Raw genomic sequence first — 18,711 nt, forward strand, 5'->3', positions numbered from 1 at the left:
GGAGTCAGAGGCAGTGGCGGCTGATCCATAGAGGGCACTAGGGTGCCGCACCCCCTGGTGGAGAGAGAAGAAGAAGGAAGAAATAGTGGTTTTGGATTTTAGATTTCGACCCCTAAAAATACAATAATTTTTTTTTAAATAAATAATAATTACTCATTTTAAGTATGTTTGTGTTTAAAATGCACAATAACGTGTAATATATCAAATATAAATCATTGTTTGTGCGTCCTATTCATCCCCCCTCTCTCTTCTCAGGCGCTAGAAATCAGCGCCAGCGTCAGTGCGCAACTCAGCCAATTGAAAATTTCACAGTGCAACATAAATTAACCTAGAAACTCAATTTAATCCAATCAGCATCTTCAAATATGATGCCTGTGGGCGCCTGAAGTAGAGTCATTGTCGAATTGTCTATTCACTCATTCATTCAGCATGGCATTCGTGTGACATCACATCCACCAGGAAATCCCATCTTCTATTTGTCCCATACGCTCGGCTATTAGTTGTTGTCATAGATCAGTGGCGGCTCGTGAATTCTTCACGGGGGGGGGGGGCGGAATTAATTAGCATCCCCCTCTATCTCTCCTTCTCTCTCTTTCTCTCTCTCACACACAGCGCGACGTGGAATCGATTCGTTACACACTCAGACCTAGTGTATGTGTAGTATTATATACCAAGAATAACTTCAGTATGAGTACAGGGCTGTACACATATTTTGCATATTGTTAAACGAGCCAAGGCTAGCTATTAAACTATCGATATGAATCGAAAACGGGGGACCCTGATGTAAACAAGACAAGCGTCTTTCTCTGGTCTGCATCCCCTTAACAATTGTATGTATTGAGCCGTACTGTATTGTACCCATTCTGCAATCTGTTAAATAAAGTTTTCATTCATTCATTCATTCAAACATAGACGATATTGAACAAACCAGAATCCACTTATTTCCAATCCAAAAGAAACTCCACTCTCTCTCTGATCAATACAATAATAAACACATTTGTATAACTTGTCATTTTAAACAAGTTACCATTCATTGTCTGGTTGATTATGATCCACCCGCGACGAAAACAAAAACACAGCATAAAGAGAGCGAGAGAGAGAGAAAGAGAGAGAGAGAGAGAGAGAGAGAGAGAGAGAGAGAGAGAGAGAGAGAGAGAGAGAGAGAGAGAGAGAGAGAGAGCGAGAGAGACCGAATTAACTCACTGTTTACGTGGTCGAGACTGCATCCAGCTATTAGCTTGTTAGCATTGATAAAGTATATCCACTCCACTGTCCAGACTGTGTTGATGTCCATTGAGGTTTTTTTCTTCTTCCTGTTCCTTTCGGCCATGGTATTTTTTGTGAATTATGTGAATATGTACTGTTGGACTGTGGTGATTCCATGTACGGATAAATAAAATGATGATGATGATGATGATGATGTCCACACTGCATCTATATATAGCTATACTACCTGGCGTTCCTATCGCCATGCTCTAAGACAAACTCTAACCTTAACCAACTTTGAAAGAGTGCCTAAGCTTAACCGTCGAAAGAACTTGCCGTCACGCTCTAAGACAAATAGCTGCATCACAACAACACAACAGCTACAACAGAAACTGGCGTTGGCCAATCAGAGAGAGCGTCTCCGCGAAATGCGGCTACGGAAAAAACTGACGTCGGCCAATCAGAGAGCGTCTCCAAGAAATGCGGCTAAGGAAATTATAGACGCTGCTGCTTAGACTGCTTCAAAACGCGCCCGTGTTCCATCATAATACATCATATTTCAACGCACAGCGCGTTACGCACTGATTGGCTGCGACGGATACAGCGATGAAACAGTGCACGGCGTGCACGCGCACTCAAAGCGCTATTGCGTCTAGCCCGAGAGAAATGCGGCGAGGAGAAATGCGGCTACTGTAACGGATCGTATTCTCTATCAGACAGTGAGTCACTTCCTGTTCAGGAAAACGATTATTTATATTTGATATATTAACGTTATATTGTGCATTGGAAACACAAACATACTTAAAATGAGTAAATATTATTCATTTTAAACATGTTTATATTATTTATAGGGCTATAAAACAAAAAAACAAAAAAAGAATCTTATTCTCCTCTCTTTTAACCAGGGTTAACCAGGGGGGGCGGCGCCCGAGCGCCCCTAGTGGCCAGCCGCCACTGTCATAGATATATATCTATGGTTGTTGTCGTCGGAAATTGATAATAATCACAAGATACTGTACATTCAGACAGTGTTGGACTTGGATCTAACAAAAATGGATTTATATGGACACGTTTATGGAAAGTTCAAGCCGTGACGCGACGGCTTGACGGCTCTTCCAACGTGATGTGATACCGGCAGCAAAACAAGTAAGTCTATAACGATATATTATATACTGTTCTATATCTGATGCTCACTGATCTGGAGTCAGAGGTGAGGACACTGATTTCTGGCAATTTGCTGACGTTTCATAATAAACTTTAAAAATAATGGTTTTCCTGCATTACAGTAACAAACCCTAAAAAATTATATACAAGGGTTCCCCATTGTAAGGGCAAGTTCCAATTCACCTGTCTTAAGCTCCGCCCTCTTTCCGTGTTCCTCCAATTACAATCCTCCAATCACAAACGTTGCTTGTGATTGGAGGAACAAGAAAATAGGACGGGCTTGAGATGGTTAAATCCTTGGTGTATTGGATCTCATCCCACACTATGTCTAGCTTTTGGTGGCATTGACTTCATTGTAGCGGTGCACCCCCTACAGGTCCCCGCAATGGCAGCAGATGGGCCGGGCTGAGAGAGAGAAGATGGGTCTCATAGTACGAGATGTAGGAGAGTTCTGGTAAATGTGAACCTTTCACAAATAATCACTGAATACTGGCAATGTGACTGCAAAACACATAGGCATCTTCAGTACAGTAACCAGCCTGGGGATAGTATAATATAATATAGGGATGTCCGATATTATCGGTCTACCGATATTATCGGTCTACCAATATTAACGGCCGATATTGGCATTAAAATGTAATATAGAAAATTATCGGTATCGGTTAAAAAAATAAAGATTTTTACATTTATTTAACCTTTACTTACCCAGGCAATCAAGTAAGAACAAATTCTTATTTTATTTATTGTGAAAAGTATGCATAATGTTGTGTTTTTTGGGGGGGAAACCCTGCATATATCGGTATCGGTTGATATCGGTATCGGAAATTAAGAGTTGGACAATATCTGTAACTGAGGGGTACAATTCCCTGACTGTATTGAATAAGTATGGTATCATTAAACCACTACTGAGTTATGTACATTACTACTGGCCATACAGTACACATGTATATGAGATGAACACCCACACAATAACACGGCTTAAGAAAGTACTGTTTGTAGTATTTATTAGAAGAGCACCAAGATTATCTTACATTTATTAAGAATTAGAGTTGCGCTTGTAAGGCGAAGAATGTGCATGAATAGGTCAAGAGCGTAAGTCCATGAGCATATTACGAAGGGGATAATTAATACCACCTGTAGCATAAGAATTATATAAGGTACACTCGTAGGTCAGCTGGAGATACTAGGGGGGTTCCCTCCGGTTGTAAGCCAGCAGGGGAGAGGATTTGTCGGTAGCAAAAGTCTGGATCAACGAGGAATAAGGAGACTCCAGGTACAGGAGACGGTGCAATAATCCCTTGATTGGGGGTATGGCCGTGGCGCCTAGGGGGTCGCTGTCCAATAGGAGAACGAATATTATGGTCTGGCCTGTACTAGGTAAAGGGATATTCCGTGTATATGTACAAAGAATATACAAGGGACATCAGACAATATACAAATACTATACAATATATCTCAAGTAATAAATATATATATTCGGTTTAATCTGACCCTTTGTAACAATATCGGTATATCGGATATCGGTAAAAAAGCCAATATCGACAACATGGTTTGACTCCCAAGCATTAGCATCTTGGAGAAAAATAGAAGAAAACATAGTAGCCCCACATAGACTGAAGGACATAGCATACACTAAACTACCAATCAAGCACTGTGAACGAAAATTTGGCCCTATAATTACTCATGCGATCCGGATATGGCGTGAATCACAAAAAAAAAATCCTAACCCACAAGAATGGCACAATCATACTCCCTTATTCAATAACAATGCTCTCTTAATTGGAAAACGACCTATAAGATTCCCTATATGGGAAGAGCAAGGCATACACTCATTAGGGGATGTTTTTAACAAACAGGGTTTTTGTAGTGATAAAGAAATACGCAAAAAATTTAATCTCACCAAGTCCACATGGCTTTTTCACAAACAGTTAGAGCTATGTTTGAAGTCTCACGGTGTTCCATTAGACAGACCAATTGAACACCACAGATACCACAAATTCTTCTACTCAAGAGAGACATCGAGAGGTTTTGTTTCAGAATTGTATCATCAATTACTAACGTCCTCGTATGAAACCCTCCAACTTGACTCTGTCTGGAGGAGGGATATACCAGACCTGGAAAATGACTTTGATTGGCAAGGAGCCTGGGCAAATGTCCGACTTACATCAAGGAACCCGGATCATCAACAAATCAATCTTAACTATATTCACAGGACATACTTGACTCCTATAAGACTGTGCCGAATGGGGCTCAAACAAGATTCCAAATGCACCCAATGTACAAATGGGGACGAAGGGACATTTATGCACATGTATTGGGACTGCTCACCAGTTAAGGCATTCTGGAAAGATGTGACCCAACAAATATCAAAACTCGTATCTTGGAATATACCTGTACACCCCTCGGTATTGCTGTTGAACGATGTTTTTGAGTTTGCAGTGAATCCACAGCTAAAGAGATTGGTTTTATCGGGTATCACAGTAGCCAAAAAGCTGATCGCATCACGCTGGTTTCAACCGGAAAAAATGTGCCGTAAAGTTTGGTTTCTTACATATCTCGATGTAATTTACCATGAAATATCTACAGCAAGAATTCTGGGTCTCAATGAATCCAAAATGTCAATGTGGTTAGAAGTGGTGGAGAGAATAAAAGCTAGCTTATAATGGTAGTGTCTGGTTAGGTGCGAGGGATAGTGGAGGTACTTCTCAAGGTGGGGTCCGGGAGGGGGGGGTTCGAGCTGAGCATATGTGTGTAGGTTTTTTTTTTTAGATAACAGGTATTATGGGTATATCTTATATAAAACAACTAACCAAAAGGTGATCTCATTGGATGTGCCCTGACAATTAATGCTTGTATATCTTATCGTGTGTTGTCATGTTTGTTTATATGTTTGTTTAAAAAATAATAAAAAAATAAAATACAAAAAAAAAAAAAAAAAAGCCAATATCGAACATCCCATATATATATATATATATATATATATATATATATAAACTTTATTTGTATAGCATTTTTCATACAGAAATTGCAGTTCAAAGTGCTTCACAGCAGTACAAAATACAGGCATAAAGTCCAGGGCCCTCATTTATCAAGTTTTCTTAGAAAATGTTCTATTTCCACACGTAAGCACAGAATTTAGAATGTGTGCACGCACAAAAGAAACGGGATTTATCACACGTGCGTACACAGGTCCTACGCACACCTGTCATGATAAATATCACCTTGCTCCTACGCTGAGGCTCGTGCACACTTTCACGTATTTGCATACCAAAACCGCCCCGATTAACCATATACGGTAATGGAACACCCCCATGAAATATGGAAAAATGGACTACGCCGAGGGAAGCGTGTTATGGAGAAATATGTGACAGGCTGACAGACGTGTACACGTACGGTGATGTCGGATATGATATCTATTAACCATTGCTGCCTGGGCAGCGCAAACACTATAAAGACTGTGCTGGAATATGACTGCCTTTTTCCGTTTTGTTCGATTTATACCCAGGGATAAAAGTTCTCCTCAATTTTATTCCAAATCGCGACGGATTTTCCGTCAATTTTCTACCTGCTGCATATGATTTCTAGAGGCATACAATCTATTTTGATGTCAGTATTGGGTAGCCTATATAAACAATAATACGAGAGCATATACAAGAACAATGAATCTCACTGCCATGTATGATGTAGCCTATACGCCATGTGTAGCCTGCCTATGTGATCAATAAAAACATGAACTTGAATTCCATCATGTTTGTGTGCGGGAGCTCACAAGGCTGTTGTCACAATGGGTGGTACAGTAATAACAGTCTACAATATCACGATGGACCATGCCATGTAGCCTATGTTCTATTATGACATGATCTGTGACGACAAATGTTCTAGAATGTTTGATTATGACATCATACTCTGACAGCATGCCTATGTGATCAATAAAAACGCGAACTTGAATCCCATCATCATATTTACATAGTCTGTCCACTATGTGTATTACTTTGCTATCCCCCCCCCCCCCCATCTATGTAAAGCGACCTTGCATGGGTCTCTTGAAAGGCGCTATATAAAATGAAGCTATTGTTATTATTGTTGTTGTTATTATTATTATCATGTCTGTGTGCAGAGCTCAGTGAAGTTTCAACGGAGTGAGGTAATCTATTCTAACCAACAAATTGAAGTAGAAAGCATTCCGTTGTGGCCAATCTTATTTGGAAACATGACACAAAATAATAGTATGTCGCTTTTTATTTGAAACAATATTTAATGGCGTTTGGAGGTGGGTGTTCTGTGTCTGCCCCCCGTGCCAAACAAGCAAGCCAACCTCTTGTTCCCGCATGAGCCCGTTATAATTACACTACTGTCGCTATTTTACAATGAACTATAATGAATTACGGTTCATACAGAACACGCGCCAGTGTCGGGAGTAATGCACGAAAGCTTATTTCCGCGTTGAAACTAATGCATGAACTGAGGAGCTCATATGCCGTCCGTCTGCAGTAACGATCTTCTACCACGGGGCGTCAGCTAAGCATGCTCCGAGCTGTGCGTAAATATAAGCACAAAGTCAAGTTCACGTTCAAATTGATAAATCCCACACTTTGCTTAGAAATGGTTGTACGCACGGGTTAAGCACATATCTGTGCGTACGCCACGTTGATAAATGAGGGCCCAGACATATAAAACATCATTGGTTACAGACATATAAAGCGAGCATAAAAAAGACATAAAAAACAAAAAGATAGCAGCAAGGTAAGGCAAATAATTTTCTCACATTACGATTTAACATCCCAATAGGCCTCTGTTTACTTTTGATTCTATTTAAAAATAGGCAGTAATACAAATTATAAAATAGAATAGACAGAGTAAAAAAAGTGCAATAAAATAGAAAAGACAGTAAAATGATGCAGTACTGTAGTGCGATAAAATAATTCAATAAAATAATAAGATACAATAACATTTACAGATGTACAGAGCAGTGCATCGCTCATAACACTTAATAGAACAACAGAGCAGTGCATCGCACTTAATACTTCGAGTTGCTTTACAAAGTTCAGTTCGAAAATACAACAGAGCAGTGCATCGCTCTTATATTAATAATAATAATAATAATAATAATAATAATAATAATAATAATAATAATAATAATAATAATAATAATAATAATAATAATAATAATAATAATAATAATAATAATAATAATAATAATATTATAATAATAATAATAATAATAATTGTAACTGAGGGGTACAATTCCCTGACTGTATTGAGAGTATGGTATTATTAAACCACTACTTAGTTATGTACTTTAATTACTGGCCATACAGTACATGAATATATATGGTGAACACCCACACAAGAATACGGCAATGACACATAAAGTTCTATTTAGAGGGATTTATTATTATCAGAGCAAGCAACGTTAAGTTACAGATTGAGAATTATACTCGCGCTTGTAAGGCGAAGAACACACGTAAAGTAGGTCAAGAGCGTAAGTCAATGAGAATAGTAAGATGGGTCTAAACTGACGCCACCTGTAGCATAGCAATTACATAAGGCACACTAGTACCAGCTGGAGACACTGGGGGGTTCCCTCCGGGTGTAAGCCGGCAGGGTAGAGGAATGTTCGGGTGCAAAGTCTGGGTCAACGAGGAATAACGAGGTTCCAGATACAGGAACCAGTGCAGTACTCCCTTGATCGGTAGACAAAGCAACAGCTATAATCCAGTATGCCCGACAGCATGGATGAAAGCTAGCCAGCCTCCTCCTAGAGGCGGGCTCGAGGGATGCTCCTCACTGGGGTAGATCCCACACGATAGTGGGGTAGACGGTTCTCTGCTCCAGCAAAAGCAATATAATCCAACCAGAAAAAGGTTCTGCAGTCGCCGGGTAGGTTCTCCGGTGTACATATCCAACGGTTCTCGTCTAGGACTCCTCGGGTGGTGGCACGAGTTTAGGCCGCCCAGCCTGGATAAGTGCACTAGCTATATACACGACGAACCGGTGGTAATGCTGGTCACTGAAGAACGGTAGCCGCACGATACACTATAAATGATAGACTATTACTTCACATTAGAATAAGTCGAACTCAACGATACTGCGTTAAACTCTGACACTTTAGCAATATATTCGCACGCGGTTCTCAAGGCTCTATTCAGAGGCAAAGTTGCCCACTTCACGGCACGTTGTCTCGTGGTGAAGGCATCAACGTTTTAGTGCTAAGGTGCTGCTGTATCGACCTGCGCCGTATTTATACGTAAGGTGAATTATCTAGTGCCAACCTCAGTTCTGTCTCGTATTACTGCGCAAACCTGGACATGTTGAGACATGCCTTGGCGTTGCCTTTGAACTTGCCATTGGGGGTATGGTCGTTGGCGCCTAGGGGTCGCTGTCCAATAGGAGAACGAATATTATGGTCTGGTTTGTACCCAGGTAAAGGGATATTCCGTGTATATATACAAAGAATATACAAGGGATATCAAACGATATACAAATATTATACAAGGGATCTCAAGCAATAAATATATATATTCGGTTTAATCTGACCCTTTGTAACAGCCGCCTCCTAATTAGTCCGCACCTAATTAGATAAAGCAGAGACAGATTAACCGTCTTGTCAACTACTCAATGTCTGTTGTGGGGAGTAGGGCAATTCACAAAGTCAGTGGGTCATGATCGTCATCAAGGGAGTCAGGGAGCCTTGGCAACTCTATCAGCCTCGCCACGGGTCGGGTGTATGTCCGTCCCTGGACAAGAACTTCTGCCGCTCTGACCTTTCCGTCGGCACCAGTGATCACTTTGCTTACGCGGCCGGCCGGCCACATAGCTCGGGTTAGTGACTGGTCCACGATCATGACGACTGTGTCCTCCGTCAAGTTGTCTCTATCTTTTTCCCATTTCTGGCGGATTTGTAGAGACGGTAGGTAGTGGAGGAGGAAACTGTTCCAAAACTTGTCAGCCAATACTTGACTGTACCTCCACATTCTTCGGCCGTTCGCTTCTTCAGGTCTGTACACCGTCTGTGGGAGCGCGGGGTCCAGCCGCGCCATCAAGAGAGTGTTGGGGGTGACTGGGTCGACATCTGCTACATCACTTGAGACGTAACCGAGGGGCTTTGAGTTCAATACTCCCTCGATCTCTGTGAGGACTGTCGTGAGGACTTCTTCAGCCACAGTCTGGGCCCCAAGCACGGCGTACAGGGCTGTCTTTATTGAACGTACTTCTCGTTCCCAGGTTCCCCCGAAGTGAGGGGCGTTCGGGGGGTTAAACTGGAAGTCAATCTGAGAGGGAGCGAGGTGGGTCTTAAGTTCTGGGCCCATGGCTTGGAAGCTCTCTCTCAGCTCTCTTTCTCCGCCTTTGAAGTTTGTCCCGTGATCAGACAATAATATAGACGGTTTTCCTTTTCGCGCTGTGAATCTCCGGAAGGCCATAAGGAATGAGTCCGTACTCATGGTCGGAAGGAGTTCTATGTGTATTGCTCGGGTGGTCATGCATTTGAATACAATGCCCCACCTCTTCTCCGTCCCTCTTCCTTTCTTCACGTACAGCGGGCCGAAGCAGTCCATGCCGGTGGAGTGAAAGGGCTTGTCGCCAAGTCGGAGGCGACAGGGAGGCAGGTCAGCCATCCTGGGTATACTGGGCTGTGCTCGCCACTTGCGACAGTCTAGACAGGTCCGCTGGAAGCGTCGTACTGCTTCTCTTCCATTCAGTATCCAATAGCGACGTCGGATCTCAGCGAAGACTCTCTCTGCCCCAGCGTGGTGCACATCCTCGTCGTATTTCTTTATGATGAGCTCGGTGACCTTGTGTCGGCTGTTGAGGACTATAGGGAACTTGACGTCATCCGTTAAGTCTGGGGCTCGTCTCAGACGACCACCCACTCTGATGAGGTCATGGGCGTCGCGCTCAGGAGCCAGGTGGAGCAGTCTGCTGTCTGACGGGACTGGCTTTGATCCCTGCAGACAGTCTAGCTCGTCGGGGAACGAGTCTCTTTGGTTTCGCTGTAGCAGAAGGAGTTCTGCTTCTTCGTAGTTAGCTGCATTAATGTCAGTAGTGGAGGGAACCTCAGGGTGGTGCCACATGAATGTCTTTAACTGCGCACTCTCAAGGGTGGGGCAGTCGTCTATGTTAGGGTCGGTGGGGACTGGTGTGTGCGTCAACCCACAGAACATAGATTTCTTCATCTCTGCCTCCTCTTGACTAGCCTCCCGTGGGGTGGGGTTAGGCCACTCTTCTTCCGGGAGCTTGAGGAACTCGGGACCGTGACTGTAGATATTGTGACGTGTGAGGTCATCTAGGGACATCACCCGTGTGATGACATCTGCTGGGTTCTGTTTCGTGTCCACGTACCTCCAGCATGCTGATTCTGTTAAGTCTTGGATCTCTGTGATTCTGACTCCCACGAAGACCTTGTATCTACACGAATCGGACTGGATCCATGTGAGTACGGTCATGGAGTCTGACCACAGGATTGTTCTTTGCACCGGGATGGTGAGTTCACGTTGGATTAACGTGGCGAGTTGCGCGCCTACTAGGGCTCTAGACGCGGGATCGATTGTTGCTTGCGGGGGGCTATCCTTGAGCGAGCCAGGATGAAGGCTGTGTGTATTTCTCCTCCCTCCTCTCGGGCCCGCAAGTAAGCCACCGAGCCGTAGGTTACTTCTGAGGCGTCGCTGAAGACGTGCAGGTCCATCTGGCACGTCTCCAGCCGCACTGTGGGTGGGAAGTAGCTGCGGCGTATGTTCACATTTGGGAGCGAGTTGAGTTATTTTTCCCACTCTCTCCAGGTGGAAGCGAGGTGGTCGGGTATGGGGTCGTCCCAGCCCTGTTCCTTGTCCCACAGCTCTCGTACAATCATTTTTGCCCTGGTGGTGTAAGGTAGGATACATCCCAACGGGTCATATTGTCTGGCGAGTGTTCTGTATACACTCCGTTTGGTGGTCGGTAGAGAAGTCGACCTTCCCTGCTCCGTGGTCAGGGGTGTGTATCTGTAATGGAGCGAGTCTGTTTTGAAGCGCCAGACTAGTCCTAATGTCATTTCTTGGGCTTCACCTGGGATGGTCGCCATCCAGGTCTCGCTGCTTGCTGCCTTGTTCTCTGGGGAGAGGCTGCGAAGTACTTGAGGGTCGCTGCTGGCCCACTGCCGGAGATCAAAGCCGCCTTTGATCAGGGAGGCGCGGAGCTTGAGTAGGAGGGCTTCGGCTTCTTCTGGCGTCGAGACGCTTTGCAGACAGTTGTCCACGTAGAAACTCCTCTCTACACTTTGTCTGACCTCCTCGTCAGCTGCTGGGTCCTCTGCGACATGTTTTTGCAGTGCGAACGTAGCACAGCATGGGCTGCATGTGGTTCCGAAAGGGAGGACCTCCCATTGGTAGATGGATGGTTGCTCATCCCCGATCCTCTCTCTCCATAAGCACCGCAGCAGGGGCTTGTCCTCTTCCACTAGTCGCACCTGCAGGAACATCCCTTTGATGTCGCCGCTGATGGCCACCTTGTCTTGGCGGAAACGTAGCAACACGCCTAGTAGAGACGGGCCGAGTGTTGGGCCGGGCAAGAGTTCTTTATTCAGATTCTGTAGTCCGATCTGGTAGCTGCAGTTGAACACAATACGATCCTTGCCGTTGTGGTGGACCTTGTGGTGGGGCACGTACCATGATTCGGTCGTCTGGTCGGCCTCTTGAATGTCAATTTTCTTTATGTGTCCCGCTGTGATTAGCTTGTCAATCTCAGCGCGGTACACAGTGGCTTGAGTGGGGTCTTTGGCTAGACGCCGCTCGGTGTTCAGTAGATATCGCTCCGTCGCTTCTTTTGAGGCGTGGAAGGTGGGCATACCCTCTCGCCTCAAGAGTGGAGTTGCGTATCTCATCACTCCATTGACCTCGACTCTCTTTGTCCTCTGCTCGAGGAGGGTTATGGCATAAGTGTCTTCCTTTGATCGAACGAGTTTCTTTTCATTCTTAAAGGGCATTGCGTCTAATGTCCATAGCCTCTCGACGTGCTGTAAGAGGGTGGTGTCTTCTTTTATTCTTGAGTGGAGGCAACGAGTGGCTGCTGGTCGGTTGGGAGACCTGGAGAGGGGGCCTTGTAGTGTCCATCCTAGGCGGGTCTTGACTGCTGCTGGACAGCCTCTGGGCCCGATGTGGACCCGGTCCGTTGGGACGATGAGGTGTGCGTGGTCGGATCCTATGAGCAGGGTCGGGGTGGCGCCGTCGATGAGCGGTATAGGTAGTTGACGTAGGTGCACGTATTTTTTCCATCAGCTTGGGGATGGGGTAGGTGTACTGTGACAGGCCTATGTCTTGGCTGGTGAAGGCGTTAGTAATCCTATACTGCTTCTCGGGCTGCCCGACTGCTGCGATCGTGAAGGAGACGTTTTCACCCTTTATGGTCTTCAGGTCTCTTCTTATAGTACGGATTGTCATTGTTTCTTCGCTCCCCCGCAGACCCAGCCGGGCTGCAGCGGATGCGAGGAGGAGAGTCTTTTCTGACCCATCGTCCAGGACGGCGTAAGTGTCCATGACCTTGTCCTCGTAGCTTAATATCACTCGGACCACTTTCAAGAGCACTCGGGAGCTCCCGCTGCTGGCGGGGTCGATATACATGACGTTCACTCTCGAGCTACTTGGGGGTGCGGGTTTCTTCTTGTTGCTGTCATGCAAGACATCCAAGTGGGCGCCGTCACACTTGCTGCATTTCTTCTTTAAACGGCACTCGGCTGCCATATGGCAGCGCGCGCAGCGGAAGCAGCGGCGGTTGGCTTTGATCCACTGACTCACCTCGTCAGCGGTCATCTTCTTGAAAGTGTCACATTGAGACAGCCAATGTTCTTTCTCACAGTACTGGCATACAATCTTCCACTTCTCTTTCGTCGAGGGGGTGTTGTGGTTCTTGTGCTGCGGTACTGATTCGGCTTGGTGCATAATGGTCACCGACCGGCGGTTATCATTAGATCTCCGAGGTCCATCTCTTGGGCTTGGTCCACTCCACACGAACGTATCCAGTCGTAGGCTGCTGACTTCTCTCGCGAGGAAGTCGGCCAGGTCTAGGAGGGATGGCTCGGGACCGTCGGGATCACGGTGGTCTCTCTGCCGCCGAAAGCGCTCTTGGCGGGCTGGAGGGAGCTTCTCTAGTATTCGTTCTACATTAGAGTTAGCATATAGTTCATGTCTCCCTTTTTCCTTTTGGGACCCCAGCATCCCTACCAGGGATTGTACCTTGATAGAGAGGTCATCCAATGCTCTATTGTCTTTGGCTGGGGGGAGACGGTCAATATTCCTTATTTCTTGTATCACGTAGTCCCATATGCGTCCATAACGCTGGTCGAGGGCCACTAGAGCCGCGGAGTATGGGGTGCTTGAGTTGGAATATGCCAGCGCTATATTATGCGCTCTGGGCACCTTGAGATGCTTGAGGAGGATGGCATATTTGTACGACTCATCAGGGACGTCGGACATCATAGTCTCTAAGCACATCCGTAATTCCGTGTACTGTGCTCTATCCTCGTGCGTAAAGTCTGGGAACGTCGGTGTGCCAAGGTACGATGCCATGGATGGCTGGCACATCGGTGAGCGTTGGGGAAGAGGCCTCCTGGGCGAGTCTCCCCGTACGTGTTGTCGTGGGCTGGTACTTGGTGGGTACCAGAGGCCGGGTACCCAGGTGCTGTTCCTCGGTGCTGATTGTGCGTCAAACTCACCCGTGAGTTGAGTCGGGGGTTTGTAGCGCAGTGACTCGGGGGTGAAGTCTGGGCTGTACTGGGCCTCCTGGTCCTGAGCACGTTGCTGCTGGTGGGCCTGACCTTCCTCCTCTTCCTCTTCCTCTTCTAGGTCTTCTAGGTCTTGAAGTCTTCTATTCAGTCTCTCGGCGGCGTAGGCCGGTTCTTCCCGGTTGCTGGGTCTCGTATGGACCGGTCAGGGAGGGGGTTCGGAGACGTAGATAGGATCCTTCTGTTGGCCGGGTTCCGGGTCACTTGGTCGGGTAGGGGAAGGTGCCCTAGACCCTTGTCGTGATGATGTCCTGGAGCTCCGTGCGGAGAGAGGGGGTGTCGCCCTGGCAATCAATTGTTCTATTATCTGCGCCTGCAGCCGGTCGCGCTCTGCTTCGCGCTGGGCGTGGGCTGCGTCGCGCTCTGCTTCGCGCTGGGCATGGGCTGCGTCGCGCTGTGCATTGGCGGCGGCGCGCTGTGCATCGGCGCGGTCTCTTTCAATGTTCTCTTCCGTCTGGAGGCGTCTGGTCTCCAGTCGTATGCGGTCGTCTTCACTCCTTTGTTGCACCTGGAAGCGCTCTCCCTGGGTTGCAGAGTGTTCGCGTTCACTAAGGGCTTGCGCTTGGAGTTGCGCGTGAAGGCGCTCTCGTTGGTCTGCAGATTGTTCGCGCTCGCTCGTCTGTTGAGCCTGCAGGCGTTCTCTTTCCATGGTAGAGTGTTCGCGCTCACTTAGTTGTTGCGCCCGGAGGCGCTCTTGTTCCATGGAAGAATGTTCACGCTCACTAAGCGTCTGTGCTTGGAGTCGATCGCGTTCAGTGGAGGCTGCCAGGGTGGCGATGAATGCCTGCGCCAGCATCTGGTCCGCTTCGCTGGGGGATGACACTGACGGAGGTGATCGGCTTCTGACAGTGCTCGTTGGAGATCTGTTCTCTTGGCGCGCCTCGAGGTCCATCTCCTGGGCGCGCTTCTCTTGTGGTCGTGTGTCGGGTTCTGTCCCTGGAGTGCTTTCTTTATCCTGGAGCTCTCCGGGGACCATACCGTTGACGTTGTCTGGGGGTATAGTCATGTCATGTCCCCCCTGGTCCCCCACGTGAGCTTGGTCAGTTTCGTTAGAACCCACTAGGGTCTCTACTGGCAGGGTCGCCTGGTCGGTAGGATTTGACATGCTTTGACTATCCGCTTTATCCGCATTTAACGTCTGTTTAAAGCTAGGTATTAGACTGACAGCGTATTCCTCTAGATAGGGAGGTGGCTGACGTCTGCGCTGCGGGCGTTCTAGCTTGGGAGAGCCGCTTGGGGAGTGTTCACCGCTGGCCTTGGTTAATATCAATATTATATTAGATATTACACTGATACCATCCGGCTCGAAGGACCAATTGTAACTGAGGGGTACAATTCCCTGACTGTATTGAGAGTATGGTATTATTAAACCACTACTTAGTTATGTACTTTAATTACTGGCCATACAGTACATGAATATATATGGTGAACACCCACACAAGAATACGGCAATGACACATAAAGTTCTATTTAGAGGGATTTATTATTATCAGAGCAAGCAACGTTAAGTTACAGATTGAGAATTATACTCGCGCTTGTAAGGCGAAGAACACACGTAAAGTAGGTCAAGAGCGTAAGTCAATGAGAATAGTAAGATGGGTCTAAACTGACGCCACCTGTAGCATAGCAATTACATAAGGCACACTAGTACCAGCTGGAGACACTGGGGGGTTCCCTCCGGGTGTAAGCCGGCAGGGTAGAGGAATGTTCGGGTGCAAAGTCTGGGTCAACGAGGAATAACGAGGTTCCAGATACAGGAACCAGTGCAGTACTCCCTTGATCGGTAGACAAAGCAACAGCTATAATCCAGTATGCCCGACAGCATGGATGAAAGCTAGCCAGCCTCTTCCTAGAGGAGGGCTCGATGGATGCTCCTCACTGGGGTAGATCCCACACGATAGTGGGGTAGACGGTTCTCTGCTCCAGCAGTCACGGTACCAAAGCAATATAATCCAACCAGAAAAAGGTTCTGCAGTCGCCGGGTAGGTTCTCCGGTGTACATATCCAACGATTCTCGTCTAGGACTCCTCGGGTGGTGGCACGAGTTTAGGCCGCCCAGCCTGGATAAGTGCACTAGCTATATACACGACGAACCGGTGGTAATGCTGGTCACTGAAGAACGGTAGCCGCACGATACACTATAAATGATAGACTATTACTTCACATTAGAATAAGTCGAACTCAACGATACTGCGTTAAACTCTGACACTTTAGCAATATATTCGCACGCGGTTCTCAAGGCTCTATTCAGAGGCAAAGTTGCCCACTTCACGGCACGTTGTCTCGTGGTGAAGGCATCAACGTTTTAGTGCTAAGGTGCTGCTGTATCCACCTGCGCCGTATTTATACGTAAGGTGAATTATCTAGTGCCAACCTCAGTTCTGTCTCGTATTACTGCGCAAACCTGGACATGTTGAGACATGCCTTGGCGTTGCCTTTGAACTTGCCATTGGGGGTATGGTCGTTGGCGCCTAGGGGTCGCTGTCCAATAGGAGAACGAATATTATGGTCTGGTTTGTACCCAGGTAAAGGGATATTCCGTGTATATATACAAAGAATATACAAGGGATATCAAACGATATACAAATATTATACAAGGGATCTCAAGCAATAAATATATATATTCGGTTTAATCTGACCCTTTGTAACAATAATAATAATAATAATAATAATAATAATAATAATAATAATAATAATAATAATAATAATAATAATAATAATAATAATAATAATAATAATAATAATAATACACTTTATTTGTATAGCACCTTTCATACAGAAACTACAGCTCAAAGTGCTTCACAACAGAAAAAAGACACATCAAGTGCAGACATATAAAATCACAGTTCTGTATCGTATGGCTCCGCTCGGCGTCACTACTGCACTGTACCTCGCTTGTGCACGCGCACTGAATAAAAAATTCCACAATGCACCTTTACATCCCAACATCCGTCTGGCCACACCCCCATCATCTTACCTACATAAGCAGGGGTGGGGCCACACACTCGCCTCCTTCTTCGCTTTCACCACAAGGAAGTGCCTTCGGTAGATCCCCACTTGACGAGGTTGCTAGTTGAAGAAAGTTGGAAAACAAGAGATACGTTGACATCATATCTTTATTTCCTCTCTCACTATTTTTCGAGAAAATACGGCGATATTGTCTTCGTTACTGGAGTGTCTGGAAGATGATGATCATTCTACACCTCCACCGGTTTTTTCGTATTAGGAGTTCACGCCGCTGACATGCCTCCCAACTACAATCCTCCTTGCTGCGGCTGGATGGGGTAAGACCCTCCAGCAACACAGCTGGACTGTAGGACGCACCGACTGTTGTGAGAAGCGGTGGGTTCCAGGTTTGGTGAGTAATGTTTGCTTGCGAGCACCACTTGTCTGTTAGTGCTATGGGGGCTAGCTGACAATGTTTACGAAAACCGGCCCCAGATTAGGGTCCTTCTGTTCAGCCTTTTAGGCGACGGCGGAGGATCTTGGTTTGAAGCCCATTATAGTCAACTAGTGGGCCACGACCAGTAACTGGTGATCCCAGGATTCTCTGGACGAGTGGATGCTTCTCTGTCACCGTGTAGGCCCCATCTTTCATATACAAATGAGAGTATACCCTCACGAGGAAATGTGGGCATGGATGTTCGTTATCGGGAGATCCGTGTTCAAGTCGGCTACAGCCCAGATGGGACTTGTGCTGGCTCCGCCGGATGTCTGGTAAAATCACCGTTGTAAACTGTGTTGACATCTCTTTTTCTCTTCTCTCTTTAAAAGGTGAGGAGGGTTTCAGAACGGCGGCCTGTCTGAAGTGTGGCTTGTTATATCGTTGTGTACAAGTTCAGGTGGTAGCTGCTTAGCAGATAGCTGCTTAGCTTGCGTGCTAGTTGTGGCCTACTGTGTTAGCCAGTCAGCTGTTAGCTGCACAGCTGTTAGCTGTGGTATTAGCTCGCTGTGTTTACCAGGCTAGTACACGTTAGCTTGCTGCTATCAGCCGAACGGCTGTTAGCTTAATGCTACACTGTTGAGCGTTTTCTGTGACTATAACATGCCTTAAACACTCTGACTACGACGTCATCTTTGACAGAGGATGTTAGTCGAACCTACCCGGAGCCGGCCGGCGAGGACTGCGTCAACAAGGAGAACCGTAGCGGCGGGATGGAGCAGCGACGCTGCCTGTGTCGTCAAACACAGGATGCTGTGTTTACTACGGTGCCCTGTTAGAGACTGCAGTTCGCTTGATCTGCGCTCTCGGTAGGAAGGTCCTGACCAGACCTTAAAACGCGTCTTCTTCCTTCCCTTCTAAATGTTTTGTAAATAACGATGTTTTCCAAAACGAGTGTTGCTGCACTACATTTAGGATACGACGTGAGTTGTGTATGAATTGTCTTGTCACTGGTATTAGCTTCTCCATGCAAATCGGGTTGTTTGTTACAGATGTAAAAATTATCTGGTTTGTTGTGTTGAGAAACATCATGTGTGTTCATGTACCGTGTACTCACAACTAAGGGGGTTAAACTAACCTATAAAGCTATGCTTAGTGACATATGAGTGAAGAATGAATTATTTTCTCAGCCTGTAATGACAATGAA

At 46.2% G+C, this 18,711-nt stretch overlaps 1 protein-coding gene across 1 annotated transcript in view; it reads left to right on the forward strand.

Moving 5' to 3' along the window:
- The window catches only part of LOC311226366 (calpain-5), a gene marked incomplete at its 3' end in the record, with an annotated part of 219,655 nt that overhangs the window by 70,287 nt on the left and 130,657 nt on the right, over positions 1–18,711 (forward strand). The window contains 1 exon segment of the mRNA XM_084311795.1: positions 2,747–2,824. Within this exon segment, the coding sequence (XP_084167921.1) occupies positions 2,747–2,824 (78 nt within the window).

The sequence above is a fragment of the Notolepis coatsorum genome (assembly GCF_963971535.1).
Source record: "Notolepis coatsorum genome assembly, chromosome: 4".
NCBI classification, from domain to species: Eukaryota; Metazoa; Chordata; class Actinopteri; order Aulopiformes; family Paralepididae; genus Notolepis; species Notolepis coatsorum.